Source organism: Perna viridis, chromosome 3 (genome assembly GCF_037379345.1).
Source record: "Perna viridis isolate PV_CMFRI_1.1 ecotype Kerala chromosome 3, ASM3737934v1, whole genome shotgun sequence".
NCBI classification, from domain to species: domain Eukaryota; kingdom Metazoa; phylum Mollusca; class Bivalvia; order Mytilida; family Mytilidae; genus Perna; species Perna viridis.
Window position 1 is genome coordinate 188,651 of NC_142447.1, and position 16,697 is coordinate 205,347.

The following is a 16,697-nucleotide window of genomic DNA, read 5'->3' on the forward strand; positions in this document are numbered from 1 at the left end:
CCTCTTTATCTAATACTTACGTTTACTGTCATGATGAATTTCATCTGAAAAAAAAAAAAAAAAAAAACAAATGCCAAATATATATCTTGTTGTTTCAACATATGACGAATAACTCTCAATGTCACCTCAGCGTTAACTACCCGAGTGTATATTTATTGTTAAAAATACAAATCCCATTATTACTGCCAATACTAGGTATTTTTTTCATTAGGCAGTAATCAGGCGCAGAGTAATCTATACCAATCACGATTTGCTAACTTCTTTTAAAATATTGTATTTGTTCTAGCAATCGTCGCCGAAAAAAGAATATGAACAACTGACTACAGTAGAAATTCATGTGTAACTATACTTAGATGTCAGATAGTTTAATCAGCTTTATGCCATCAGTCAAGAGGGTATGCGCTTACTGTATCGTTAGCGAGACCCGTCACTTTGCATATAAGTAATATTCGATAAACATTTAGTACGATGTACTATCTCGCAACACGTAAAATCTTACTGAATATATAGTGTCCCAACTGTGAAACAGAAACTTTCTATTGGTCAATCAAATTATGGTAACTTTCAACAAATGTTTAACATGTAATTATTTTTCCCTTGTATTAGAAGATTATTTAACAGTATACTCGCTCAACAAAAAAAGTCTGTGTAAAAACCACATACTCGACATTACTGGATCTATTGCGTAATTATACTCAAAAAGATGGAGATGTTGGTATATTATTATTAAGTAATGATAAAATTTAATAATCACCACGCTCATCATACTATTTCTATATCAATACATTAAGGCATAGCTTTCAGTTGACTTTTATATTCCAAATACATTTCGATGAACCGATGTAACATGTGTAAATACGAGAATGCTGGTTTTGTCTACTTGGTTTTGTCATGTCCTAAAAAGTATCAATATCCGGATTGCATCTTCATTTTGGAGCTTAAATAGCAACTCTACAGTTACATATCATAGGAAACCAAATAAGTAACAAAAAACATTCGCCTGCGTCGTTAATTAAAAAAAAATCACGGCTTCTTTTTTAAGAAAGATATGGCCAAAATATCATTTTTTTACCAAAATGACGTTATCAGCAGTGGTGGATCCTGGTCATCCTGGGGTAGGAGGGGCTGACAAATATTCAGATTAATATATTAACATCACTTATACCCGAGCGAAGCGATGCGCAATTTTTTTTTGTGATAAATTTTGTGGAAAATCAAGATATCGTGCTAGCATATATATTCCCCCCCCCACAATTTAAAAGGAGACGAACGTCTTCTCCGCCCCTCTGAATCTGTCAATGATTAATTCAAAAGACAGAACAGGGAACTGAATGATATGTTGATTTTATTAAAGTCATGAACTTTATTCTTACAAAATCAGTGCCCGACTCTTTTTTAAACTTCAGAATGTTCAGTGGAATCATTAAGTCCTGGGTCTCGAAACCATTTGCTTTTGTATTGGGATGCCTTAAGATGAAAATTTCTATCCTGCCTTTTATTTTAAGAAAATTTAAGTACTTATTTTTCTTTTTCTTTTTTCCCCCTCTTATTCCGTACAGAATGCCTCAAATTTGTTTTGAAACATGACAACAGTAAAATATGAACAAAAAAAAGGAACCTGCCTTTTAATTATTTCATATGGCATGTCCTATCTTTTCTTTCAGGAAAATTTCGATCATGCATTTTCAGTATCCCACATTTAAAGATTCAACCAAATTAATTCTATCTCCCTAGATTCAAACGGTTGCACCATAAGGCAAACATACTTCAAGTTTCTAGAATTAATAGACCTGATTAGCTGATGTAGATGGGACGGTGCTACATTTTTCAATTCATATTATGGTATAGGCATAATGTAATATTAAGATACATGACGATATGATTTGCTATAGTAAGCAGTTTTCACTTATCAATAATCCATTAATTATACACCAGACATAAGGTACTTGCATAACAAGATGAGCTTCTGTTTACAAATCTGGAATTCGTTAACGTGGGGGTAGGTGGCATATGACCCGAAATAAATCGACTGACACCTATCTGACAAGACAACCGTAGTTGTTCGAGATAAAACTTGACGCTTGTACTTAGTTTTATAATGATGATAATCATTAAAGACCTTTAGTCCCCCGGTAGATTTTCCAATGTTATCAGTCTTAACAATAATTCCTTACTAATGCAGGACAAGAGTCGATGAGACCAAACCACCAGAAAGTATGTTTCTTCAGGAGAGTTTCAGGTTTTATTTGCCTCATTTTACTTAAATTAGAATGAATTGTTCGGAGATGATAAATCATCTGTATAGCGGAAACTGAACCTGAAAACTGGGATAGTCACTTCCTTTATTTGTATCATCGCTTATAAAACCTGGCTTCAAACGCATGTAGAAACAAATCGATCAAGAGGGGCGCACAATTCGTATTCCAGTGGTATGTTGAAACGTCTATCCTCCAACAGTCCAACAGAAACATTTTAATAACATTGCATTAGAGTGTTTCTAGTTAAAAATCGGTGTTTTGTTACAAAAGCATTTTCTTTATCTGATAATAGATGAGCAAATCTTTGAATGCCGTGTTTGGAATATGACTATTTGTAAGTTATCGAGGGAAACAAGATTCTAGTGAGCATCATAAGAATGTAATCCAGGAAATAAGACCAGAGGGTGAAAACAGACACACACATCAATGAACATGAAATAAACCAAAATAGTACGTACAAAGCAACAAAAGTAATGAGAAACTCCCCCAAAAACCGGATGCATGGACTCAGTGCGTTTTTTGCTTTTCTAGAAACACCCACCGAGATGCTCATAAACAGTGAAGTCCGTGAAAGACAAAAGAGGAAAGGAATAAGATGACAAAGTGCTGACTTCAGTTCGTCATCATGTGCACAATTTTGATCGGTGGCAGTTTAATTCTACCGGAAATATATATCTCTAATGAAAGCGGGAGTACATTATAAACCGCACATTACATATCGAAATTGCCTGTTCAAATTCAGGACCATCGCGGTGATTTCACGTATAAGGTATTTACATGTTATCCAGAAAAAAAATTAAAAAGAAGACTTCAACACCAAAAAAATTGGTGTAAATATAATACAAAGCTTCAAGGTATGCAAAATTAAAAATATATATATATCAGTCAAAAATTGGTACGCTGTTCCGGTCCGGTTCAAACCAGTCCAATTGAATAATTTCTGTGCTTCGTATATTACAATAATATTGAAAATTCCTTATTAATGTTGGACTTCCTTTAGAAGTGGTCTAGCGGAAATAAACAAAACGTAATCCAGGGACAAAGAAACGACTTGAAAGAAATAACTTACTGCGAATAAAAATAAAACAAGGAGAACATGATAAGAACGAGCACCATGCTTTCAATAATACAAAGACAAACCCTAGACAATAACATAAAGTAATTTCACCAAAACCTAGAAGTTAATTGCAGGTTTATCTCTAGATTTTCAGCGTACTCGCCTTTTCAAGAGACTTCTCCAAATTGCTGATATGATCGTCAAATTGTGGTAAAACAAAAAAAAAGGTGATTTATCATCACATGATGGTGATGGCACACAATAATGACCAACGAGATTATGATGTCGATAGTAAAAGTGTAATTAAAGGCATATTTTGTGGCAACACAACCTTGTTACAGTTAATTTGTACTTAGTTTTACACGGTACATAAAATCCCTTCCCTTTTCCGAAATACTGGAGTTCACCTATGTTATATTTGGATTACCGCTGCTTGCTTTTATTTGTGAAATTATTAGTTGTTTCGTGTTATTTGTCTGTTGTGACGTCCCAGGAAATGTCTCGTCGATAAATTTTCCATTGTTTGTACCATTGGTATTGTCAATTCTTCTAAAGATATTTGATGCTCCACAAAATAGTACGTGCAAGTTTTATTAGCATCTCGGTAGGTGTTTCTAGAAAAGCAAAAAACGTTTAACCTACCTATACACTGGGTCAATGCATCCAGTTTTTAGGGTAGTTTCTCATTACTTTTTGTTGCTTTGTACGTACTATTGTGGTTACTCACACCTGTCAAAGAGGGTCTGCAGTCCTACCACAACACTTCTTACTCCCGTAGTAGTATTAATTCAATGTGGATCCTGAAGAATTCGAAAGATATTTTGGAGACAATCAGTTCAAGACTATTATCTGAATATAATAGCATTAAAGCCTATGATTTTTCAACACTGTATACTTGTATTCCCCATACTCAGTTAAAATTCCGACTTAAAAACATTATACATCGTTCTTTTCCCAAAAAAGATCGTACACCTAGATACAAAAATATAGTTCTTGGTAGAGATTCCTCATACTTTGTAAGAAATAATTCCAAATCATCTTCCAAATATACAAAGGAAGATGTTTACAAAATGCTGGAATTTTTAATCAACGATATATTTGTCCAGTGTGGTGGACGTGTTTTTCAACAAACGGTCGGCATTCCAATGGGAACAAATTGTGCTCCTTGTTGACCTATTCCTTCACTCTTATGAGGCTGACTTTATAGTTGATCTGATCAGAAAGAAAGAATATCATTTGGCTAGATCCTTCAATCTCAGTTTCCGTTATGTAGATGACGTATTATCTTTAAACAATTCTAATTTCGGGGATTTGATACATCGCATCTACCCAAAAGAACTTGAGATAAAGGATACTACAGACACTGTGAAGTCAGCCTTATATCTTAACCTACACTCAGAAATCGATGGTAAAGGAAAACTATTGACCAAACTTTACGACAAATGTGATGACTTTTCATTCAGAATTGTCAACTCTCCATTCATCTGTGGCAACATCCCTTCGGTACCTGCGTATGGAGTGTTCATATCACAACTCACACGTTATGCCAGAGCTTGCCGAAACTACGCAGACTTTTTGTATCACGCTAGAACTCTAACAAATAGGCTTCTGGAACAGGGCTATATTGCTACAAGATTGAAGTCATCACTACAGAAGTTTTATGGTCGTCATCATGAACCATCATTGTGGATCGTTATGGTGTATCAATCTGCACCATGAAAACTGATTTATTCAACGGGTCATAGTTTTCTTTTCCTCGTTTGTCTACCCCGGACTTGACTTTTTATGAGCAACTCGGCGGGTGTTTCTAGAAAAGCAGAGGACGCTTACCCTACCGGTGCACCTGGTCCATGCTCCCAGTTTTTAGTGGAGTCCGAGTTGCTCATTTACTTTTGTTACTTTGTATGTATGATTTTAGTTACTTTATGTTCTTTGTTGTGTATGTGTGTTTTCCATGTCTGGTCTTTGTCCCTGGATTACATTCTTTTGATTACCTTGGTTCCCTTGATTACTCCACCACAATATAAAATCATAAGACAAATTTACTTCTGTTTTAATTACAATTACTTTCATTCTTCTGTGAATACCCGGACGTGAACGTATTTACTTGTTTCACCTAAGACTCCATGGAAGATTTATCCCAAGTATAACAAATCAGCAGTTGCATAGTTACAAGTTTTAACCTTTTAACGTAAACGTCTACATGTAAATAAGTTTGTTTTCACCTTTTTGTAATCAGCGAGCTTAATTTCTGTTTTGATCATGTCATTAAATCCAATTTTATTTAAATTAGGCTTAAATTTTACCAAAATGTTTGTACATTCACCTACCTATAACAGTCAGATCTACATATCTAATATAATTGTCTTTTACGCTGACTTGGCACTCGTATCGCCCTGCATGCTTTGGTTCTACATGGTCAATTATTAGATTCCATTCGTTCCGAGAAGGAAAATGTTTTGCACTATAATGTGGATCACTTACAAATGTGAACTGTCCAATTGTCAGAGGATTCGGCTGGCCAATTTTTTTCCAAACAACCTGCAAAACAACAAATAAAACATGTCTGATGTACAGGTAGCTGCAAACTTATCACAGATATCATTTGTGGCTATAGTTAGTCAATGCCTTTCATTATGTTTAGGAATTGTTAATACCCTTTATTTTTACTAGTATATTTGCTAAATTTGCTGATGCACTTGGTGCTAGTGTGGTACAGAGGCTACTAAGAACACTCATCCATCTAGCGCTGTTCTGTGTCAGTCCAGTCTGGCGATATTTTACCTTGTATATTTCTTTTTTCATATTGAAGGTTCATATCCAGGTATTTTGCGACCTTTCAAAAAATGCATAACTTAATGTAAAAAAGGAACAGTTGCTGGTATATTCTGACGTGTGTTTATTTGTATAGAGTATGTTTTTGAATAAGGTTTAGGATAAAAACGTCTTTGCCGGATATGACCTTCATCAGACGGTACGACAGATGTCTAGCAAGTAATAAGAACTGTTCACCATTCCAGAGCACCTGCGTATAATCCCGTTTTTCTTTTTTGATGTGCACTGCTTGTCTCCATGTGTGTATTTTTATTTTTGTCTTTCTTGTTGCTTGTGTCCTTGTCAGTTTTCATGTTCTTGAACAAGTTATGCCTATGAACTTACTCTATTTGATACCCTACCCTGCTTTCATTGACGCTTTTCTATTTTCGATTTACCTGTTTTGTATATGAGCATTTGACAGTTTTTTTTATAGATTGCGTAACATTTGTTAACCAGTATATTGTCTAAGTCATATAATCATCTAAATGTAACCTTTCTTACTCATGTGGTTTACTAAAAGTTTAAAAAATTATGACTATGTACGTACACTGCCTTGTGATACTGAGCATCGTAATGTTGCAGTTTCTCCTCTATAAAATGTCACATTCACAGGTGTATCATTAAATACTGGCTTCAGATTTTCTACTAATGCCATACTCCAAACTGTTAAAGAAAAAATTACCTTTATAATTTTTAAGGTAGCATTTCAAAAAGATGTTTTGGAATAATCTTTCTGAATTCAGTTGTATTTTCAGGTTAATGTTTAAATCAACAGCAATAAAGTTTAAGCTCGGTAAACATACATTCACCTACAAGTTCTTAATATCGATTGTGTTTAAAGAAGAAATTTTTAAGGACCATGTCTTTTCCATAAATTATTCTCAATTTCCAGAATGGCTTCTATTTATATATCTAACAGACCTAGAAATGGAAGCGACTACTAATAACGCTTTTCCGCCATTTTAAACCTTCACCTCAAATTCAACGAAAGTAGTCATCACAGTGCGATATATATGACAAATGAGATATTTTTGAGTTTCCTCTTTATGTGCAATGACATATAAACTCACTCTGCACATTGTGTCGAAGATGCCATGTTTTTATTTAATGCTCCATCGTTGCCAAGGAAATAAGTCTTTGGATCAAGGTTAATAAATTTACATCTCATAAACTGCCTTAAAAGTTGTGTTTCCGATATCCTGATCTCATTGATATATATTGTGTTTTTGGAAATTTGGTGCATTATAAAACCTTGTTGTTACGGAAATATCTGTACCAAGTAACAATGCGATGGTAAACAAATTTCCGGTTTCGCCTTGATATTGCAATTTGTTAAACGAAGTCAATACCACTGCGGTGGTTTCCAACCTTCCGGTTTTTACCCTGATATTGCCATTTTGATACGGACTTTCCTTTTAGAATATTCCTATACTACTTAGAGTTCACTGGTTTGATAATTTTGTTATTACCTTTCATGTATACGTTTATGTGTTCGATAGTTTTGTATTTACCCTTCATTACCTGCGTACTTTTCCAAAAGAGCAACTGAACAACATTTCTTCAACAGTGATTATTAGAATCCATCTCAGCGTGAAGATCAAACAGGATATTTTGTTATGAACAGAAAGGATGAAAATTTTACAATATACTATTCTTGTGGTTCACAATACAAACATAGCATTCATATATAAATGTTCCGCATAAATGTATATATCATCAGATGAACGACTGCAGAGTGTTTTTGACTTCAAATTGCTTTTCAAAGGGATTTTGAATATTATTTATATGGCTAATCTTGAGAATCCTGAATAAGATGATTTCAATTTAACCGTCCTATAATAGTGAATGATTACAACCTTTAGAAAAAGTTATCTTAGATATTGATTCGTAAGAATATGCCTATTTAACTTAGATACAAACTTTGTTGGACATGCGAAAATCTGGTCGTATTTTGTAAACTAAAATAACTGTAAAACGACAATATCTATTTGTTTTAGGTTTACCGCGAAAAATTACCGTGATAACAAAACATGTGCATTTTGCATTCTAAATAAGGGTAACAACAAAATTATCGAACGCTAATCCGATCCATTATCAAGTCAAGTCATAATGAATCTGACAAAATAGATATTACATCACCGATGTAGCTGGTACCGCAATGGTCCTGACTTGGTACAGATTTTTCAAACGAAATGGTTGGTAAAATATAGGTTTTCAACGCGCCTCACCTATCTCTCCCATTGCGGCACAAAATAGGAATCCAGCGCCGCAAAGTTCTACCAAATTCAATAAAAGAAATAAAGACTGAGTGGTTTGAGTTTAATACTACAGCAAGTTTCGGTCAATAATTTAGAATATCAAGTCTTATCTCTTGGTGGTGAATATATTTGGATATAAGGTCACTCAAATTGAGCGACACTAAAGATTCAATTAACAACCAAGACTAAAAAACTGACCTTAGCCTATCGGTAGGAGAAATTTCTCTGCTTTTCTAGAAATGCTCACCGAATTCTTCATATGATGTCAAATCCGGTTTAAAGCCACAGGGACACTACAACCGTACTCCAAAGTGTCACTATGGTCCCAATTTCCTTTGATTCAATCTGATTTGATTTATGGTCTATACCAAATAACATCATTCTAAACTACCACGAAAATATTCAGTCTTGTGTGCCTCAGAAAATCATTAAATAGTTTTATTATATATACACTAATTTCAAATAATATCGAGGGAATGTGTTTGTTTACGTCTAATTTGGTACGAAAGTAGTTTTACCAATGAGTGCAGGAATCGAAGTTAAATATACCCTCGCGGAACAAATGTATCGCTTGCTTACTTTCTCCGAAGGAAAACACTGACAGAATTGTTTTTACCGTGTCATAATAAGGGCTATGAATATTAGACAAATAAATTGTAGCCACTTTTTAAAAGCAAAAGTGAACTAGATACAAATAAGCAAGTTGAGGTGTCATAGCAGTCTTGAAAAAGCTTGTAACAAGGTTTTCAGACTGCAGGTTTGCTGAATGCAGTATTGTGAAGTAAACCCTATAATAATGATGACATGTATTCATTTTTGAAGACTATGCATTTGTAGTTGCGTATCAAACTCTTCTAGGTGGCAACATTATGAGGATGGTATGTCAAAACCAACGGACTGCTCTCTATGGTGTTTCTCATCCACATTTTTCATAGACATACCTGACTGAGCGAAATTCTAGCTCGATCCAAAACATTGCTAGAATATATTGTTTTGTAACAAAGAAGGAATTTATTACACCCCCAGGTAACCAAAAAATATTTGTCTCCGATAGAAATACGGCGGTCTCAGGAAATGTTATTTGAGAATTTCATTTTTCCATGTCGGAGTATGACAGGGGTTATAATATAAACAAAACAATGAACATATCTGAGTTTTTCAACAACAACAAAAACTGATGAGGATATTTGCTTTCTTATATTTTACAGTCATTGTCAAGAATAGAAAAGTCATCCTAGGAAACATAGTTGGTAGAAGAAAATTCATGCTCATCATCTTAAGGGAGATCCCTAAAAATCATCTATATGTTTTATAAAGATCTAATAGGGAGCCTAAGTACGCGATATTTTTTTTTCTATTGAGATGGCGGAGGGCAACATCCTGATCATTAGGATTCAAATTATCCTTCTTCATGGATTTTCTATTTAAACTATCAAATTGACTTTGGCAGGTTCAACGGATAGCTAGGAAATCAATGAGATTTTGGATTGATAACAGATTTCCTTTGTTGATTAGAATGAAGAGGAAGTTTCGTAAGTAATGTCAGAGTTGACTTTACTGTAAAAATTTGTCTTTAACAAGAGAGGATGATATACGTGTATGTTGAAAATGATTCAATTTGAGATTAATCCCATTTGGAAGGAACAAAGATCATCCATCTTTTCAACTTCCATCTTTCCATCTTACCCTTCCGGTGCACCTGGTCAATACCCCCAGGTTTTAGTGGAGTCCGAGTTGCTCATTTGCTTTTGTTACTTTGTATGTATGATTTTAGTTACGTTATGTTCTTTGTTGCGTATTTCTGTTTTCCATGTCTGCTCTTTCTTTTGATTACCGCTATAACCTTGGTTTACTTGATTACTCTTAAACAAAAAACCTTTCTACTCAATCACTAAGAGCCATCGAGTCTGGTATGAAACGGACAATCTAGTCAACATCGGCATTATCATGCTGCTGATTTGAGTTATTGAAAGATTTCCTAGGACAATCAGAGATTCTTTGATGCATTTTGAGTTGTTTGCCTGCATTTACAAAGTGAAACTCATTGTTCTTATTTTGACTATCTCTTCTTATAATGTTTTTACCTAAAATTAGGTCGCAACACGAGAAGATCGATTTTTTTATGAGGTTAGGAGAATTGCATTTAAATTTTTTTAAGTCTGGTATTCCATTTTTTATTTGATTCTTGTTCAAAATTTAGTCATTAGTATTATTGTATTACTGAATTTATTTTGAACTTGTTAGCTAGCAGTAATACATGTTTTATTCAATTGCCAGTATTAAACAGTAGCAAACATACTATTTACTACTAGTTGAGCTACTTGTACGCAGCCTTGAACATCCATGTGAATTACACTAAAAATGTTATATTTTTTTTTATTAGTTTGTTCTTAGTATTAGTACAGTGTCAATTATATTGCAATATTGGAATTATGACTCACTGTTTCTACGCTTGTTCAATGATAAACCATATTGGGTGAGAAATAATAAAGTGTAATCAAGATAACAAAGGTTATAGCGGCAATCAAAAGAATGTAATCCAGGGAAATGAGCAACTCGGACTCCACTAAAAACTGGGAGCATGGACCAGGTGCACCGGTAGGGTAAGCGTCCTCTGCTTTTCTATTCAATCGTTCTTGCGTTTCTCCGACATATATTAAACCACATAAGTTGCACATATTAAGTTTATTGATTTGCAACTTAAGTCAACGTGGCTTCTTGTACGGAAGGTTTTGTTTGTAATGGAACTGGAGAAGTAAGGATCGGTCATAAGAATATTGCTTGTTTTGCAATTTTAAATACCACATTTTGATATGGTACAATGTGGTTCGTCATCGCTGTAGTCAAATATATCGTTTAAAGTGATGGAACATGGTTTGATAATTTTAAAATAGTCAGAATTTTTGTACTGGAATAGATGGTCTGCAGACTGAACGTGTGATTGCGTACTTTTAGTTGAATTGTTCGGGGCACTTTCCATACCAGATGTGAGTGTGCTAAGATTCCCATCTGGGGACACCACATACTTACAAGGCAACAGAGTGTCCGATCTGATGTCAGGTTCGGACCTTTTTATACTGGGCGAGGTCCGAGGCAGTTTTTCTTTCATTCCTCTTGCTAAAACAATTAATTTAAGAAAAAAAAACAATTGTATTACTAGGTTGATGAAACCCTCGGGAACAAAATCCACCAGCAGAGGTATCGACCCAGTGGTGTGAAAGCGTAATCAAGGGAACCAAGGTACATGTATCATATGAATCCGATAGGTTTTTACTTTACATATCATGAAAGAAAAACATTTGCTTAAATAATGTTTATACATGTAAATAGCAGCAATGTTGTAGTGGATAATGTAGGATATAAAGTCTTGAAGTTTATCATGATATATTCATTACAGTCAAGCAAGGGTAGGGGTCAGCTGTGTCAATATGCTTACTTTTTAAATACCGGCATGATAATAATTTGGATTTTGACATTTTATAAACATAGTGTGTGAAATCATTAAGGATCTGTCTGTCTGTGCTAGTTCATGAAATTTTCTATTTCCTCGCTTTATATAGACGAATCTTTAATGGGATATATGCATTGAACAATACAAACTGTCGTATAGGGGCATTGTAGTATATCCAATCTTTCCTAAATCAATACCAAGTTTAGAAATCAGAACAAAACTGGTTACTATATGACAAACTGCTTTATCTATATCTATATCGGTAGTTTTTTTACATTCGAATTTCTTTATCTCTCTTGATTTGTTTTTTTTACAAGTGATGGAATAGAACATGTGCGTTCAACTTACAATAACAAGGTTCTTTGAATGCAGTCATGATAATCTCGATCAATACAGTGAGTATATTTTAACAATGCTATTAAAACGCATATTTCAATTCTTTTAAACTTTCAGCAATATCAACTTAAGTATTCTGAATGGTATTTCGAAGGACAATTATGTAAGAGTAATCAAGGGAACCAAAGCCATAGCGGCAACCAAAAGAATGCAATCCAGGGACAAAGACCAGACATGGAAAACAGACACACACAACAAAGAACACAAACAACCAAAATCATACATACAAAGCAACAAAAGTAAATGAGCAACTCGGACTCCACAAAAAACTGGGAGCATGGACCAGGTGCACCGGTAGGGTAAGCGTCCTCTGCTTTTCTAGAAACATCCGCCGAGATGCTCATAAAAAGTCAATTCCGGGGTAGACAAACGAGAAAAGGAAAACTATGACCCATTGAATAAATCAGTTTTCATGGTGCTGATGGATACACCATAACGATCCACGAGTTCATGATGACGACCATAAAACTTCTGTAGTGATGACTTCAATCTTGTAGCAACATAACCCTGTTCCAGAAGCCTATTTGTTAGAGTTCTAGCGTGATACAAAAAGTCTGCGTAGTTTCGAGAAGCTCTGGCATAACGTATGAGTTGTGATATAAACTCTCCATACGCAGGAGCCGAAGGAATGTTGCCACAGATGAAAGGAAATTTGACAATTCTGAATGAAAAGTCATCACGTTTGTCGTAAAGTTTGGTCAATAGTTTTCCTTTCCCATCGATTTCTAAGTGTAGGTCAAGATATGAGACTGACTTCACAGTGTCTGTAGTATCCTTTATCTCAAGTTCGTTCTTTTGAGAAAATGTATAAAAAAAAAACTGAATGAGGAAAATTTACTTTACAGTAACACAGTCGGATATTGTAAACGGAAAGATTAATATCAGCGCAGTTGGTTTCTGAACGACTGCCTCTTGTAAAATGTGGTTTAATAAGAGCTTTACCCCGTCTAAAAGTTAAAAAAACTAAATTGGAAAATGTTCTAATCTTATCCACAAAAGTCTGTTACGTTTCATTCCATCTAAATAATCATTGAAGCCTACAACTAGTCATTGTAAACAGAATTGAAAGTGACAGCTGAAATCTAATTATCACAACTTTGCTCTGTTGTTCCGGAGATTTCAAATAATGCCTGCCAAAGAAATCCTTTAATTGATATCAAGCGGCATAGAGAATACTAAATATAATAAATCATTAGAGTTTACGTGATTTTGTTACCATTCTGAATAGAAAAATTAATTGTAAAGTATCCTATCCAATTTCAGGCTGACTTAAAATACAATCGCCATAAAGACTGTTTAAAATACAAATAATCTATAAATGGGTAGTGAATGCACCTAGTAGACATTCTGGTAAATCCATAAAACCGATTCAGAAGGTACTTAGTAATAAGTAGGATATCAATGAACCTATCAATTAAATCCAATTTATCGTAAAATTAGTTTTAAATACAATTAACATCATATCACAAGTTACAAAAACTGCAGTGCGAATATTCAACGTGTTCTAATCTTTCCTAATCTTCCTCAACAGTATAACAAATCTATATAAAATCTACAACAGTGCCAAAAACTAGTTACTATTTATGGCATTTTGTATGATAAAAATGATTTGGTAAGATCTTGTGAACTATATAAAAAATAATTCATTTATTTAAATGATAATTACACCTGGCCTGTGCTACCGGTCGTTAGTGGAGTCCCAGTAGTTCATTTACTTTTATTTCTTTGTACGTATTTATTTTCGTTCTTTCATGTTCTTTGTTGTGTGTTTGTCGTTTTCTCTGTCTGGTCTTTGTCCCTGAATTGCCTTTGTTATATTTTTTACTAGAAACTAGGCTTCCTTGATTACTCTTTCCATTACAAATTGATAGTCTTATCAGGATAATTGAAAACTAAAATGTAAACGATTAAAATAAATTCATAATAATTTTTTTCTACAAATCCCTTTTTTATTTAAACAAAAATTCCAATTACATATATTGCAAATTTAATTTTAATGTGACGGGTACCAATGCAGATCAGGACATGCCTTTTCTTACTTTCAGTTTTTATATGTGAACGTATTTCATTGTGTTAGTTATATTGATTATTTTGATCTCCTCTTGTTCTTCATTTTATGAAAATCGTGAAAACCAGGATTCGAACGAATATAATCCAAGGATAAATGATAAATTATAGACAGGGAAGGTAGACACACATAACCAAAATAACACATGCAAAGACAATCGGTAAATAAACAACCTGGCCTGACGAAAAGTTGGGAGCATTTACCTAATGTATCAGTAGAGTAAACGTCATCTACTTTTCTGAAAACATCCACCGAGTTGCTCATACCATACCATGTCTGGGTTAAACGCAAGAAGAAAAAACTGTGATATGGTAAACAAATCGGTTTCATGATGTAAACGAATGCCTACTATAAAAAAGTGATGGCTTTATCTTGTAGCAACATTACCCTGTTCCAGAATCCTTATTGTAAAAAGTCTAGCACTGTTCAAAAAGTCCGCGTAGTTTCGGCAAGCACTGGCATCATATGAGTTATGATTAGAAAACTTATGCGCAGGTGTTGTAAGGATGTTGCCACAGATGAAAGGAAATTTGACGATACGAAATGAGAAGTCATCGGGTATGTCGTGTAGTAAGGTGATGTGTTTTTCCTTTTCCACCAAACTCTAAGAGTAGGTCAAGATATTAGGACAACTTAAATGTGCATGTCTCAAATTCTTTGGGGTTGAAACGATGTATAAAATCACCGAATCTAGGATTGTTTCAAAGAATCTGGCTAAATGATACTCCTTTGCATGATAAGATCAGCTGCCTTATGATAGGTCATCTAGTACTGGTGCACAATTGGCTCAAATTACATGTACAATTGTGATGCTTTACCCTAACACATGAAATCAATTTCGCCCATGAATATGAATACACTTCTGTTTGGATGATTGGGTGAAATACTTTTCATTCGTGGGAATGCAACGGCTGTACATTGTATTGCAATTTGGTACATAATATAATGTAGTATGAATGAACATAACTGCTGTCACACTATAACCACGTTAGGTAATATTTGCTGATACGTGCACGCTATTGGCACATCACCTTAATATTTCAAATTTTCAATCTTCATTTAAGAGGCTGTCCATATAAGAATCAAGCAAATAAAATTGTTGCAGGGTCAATTTTATCCAACTGATTTTTTATTTCAATGTAATGTTTGTATCATGTATGTGAAATAGTGATAACATTTTTTAAGCGATAATAGATTTTATGTCGTTAAAATCAGAATTAGATGTAACCGTAAGTTATTAACGTGCCATCTATGATATGAAAAGAGAAGGGAGTTCTCCTGATAACTACAGGACACCTACATGTACAATGTATGACTTGTGACTTAGACTGAAGTATCATCCTAGTTAGTTTAATGTATTTGTTCCGGTGAATTGTATAGCCCTGTCCTACATCCACATTCCTCGACCTAATTACCTTGACCCTCCATATGACGACTCGTAATGAACTAAATGAATAGCTGCACAAATACTTGCAGGCCCTCTGCGAATAGCTTGACTGCATTGTTTCCCCCTACCTCAGTTAGGCCATGACTTTAAGAATATCACCGCCTTATAGTATTTTAGTTGTTGTGTTGTTCATATGAATAGTCTGATCTGTATTATCAGCCTATGCCTTTTGAAGTGAAAAGGTGATCTGTTGCAGGAAATCTGTTATCATATACATGTATTCACTACCTCGTGTCAAAATAATTAAAACCCAACTAAAGTTAAAGGTTAACAAGTCTATTACTAGTTCAAAACAAAACATATATACAAAGTTTAGCAATATCGTTACACAAAATAATAATCTTACCATTAGAAAACATTAATTTTGATAATCAAGTTTGGCTTTGGGGCAGACTCAGTATTGAAAGTCTTACTAACAATGCTTAACTCGGTGTAACAGCTGAACATGCTACAAGATCCGATGAATAGATGTATCGGTGCAGCATAGGTTACAAGAGCAGGAAAAACATTGTTAGTAATGCAGCTTGAAATGATGCTCTAACTAATTGATTACTTGTCAACTCGGTGTAGTTAGCTACAAGAGCCGGAAGCGTGGCCAAATTCTACTCGGTGTAACTGGAACTACAAGAGCCGGACGACAAGCAGGTGTGTTGTACAAGACCATAGTAGAAAGAGCATAACCTCAAGATAATGCCTAAAATACATGTAGTATGAACCCTAAAGCATGTAATTTTACACTAAAACTAAATGAAGCATGAAAAATTTTGGGGATTAATTGATTAGGTAATCCCTTACTCTAAAAATGAATTAAAACGGCCAAAAATTAGATTGTATACATTGTAATTTTGCAATCTGAGTGCCCAAAAATTAAATATAAGGGTGATCCAGATAAAACTAATTAACTATAGGTACAACAACTTAAATAGCACTTACTTAAAATTAACC

The 16,697-nt window shown here is 34.3% G+C and overlaps 1 protein-coding gene across 2 annotated transcripts in view; it reads right to left on the reverse strand.

Annotated features, from left to right (window-relative positions):
- The window catches only part of LOC148620548 (cell adhesion molecule 1-like), a 34,948-nt gene that overhangs the window by 10,251 nt on the left and 8,000 nt on the right, over positions 1-16,697 (reverse strand). For both annotated transcript variants that reach the window (XM_088574183.1, XM_088574182.1), the window contains exons 2-4: positions 6,680-6,795; positions 5,646-5,856; positions 21-44 (exon numbers count right to left, since the gene is read on the reverse strand). In XM_088574183.1, coding sequence (XP_088430309.1) covers positions 21-44; positions 5,646-5,856; positions 6,680-6,795 — 351 coding nt within the window. The remainder of the gene's footprint in view (positions 1-20; positions 45-5,645; positions 5,857-6,679; positions 6,796-16,697) is intronic.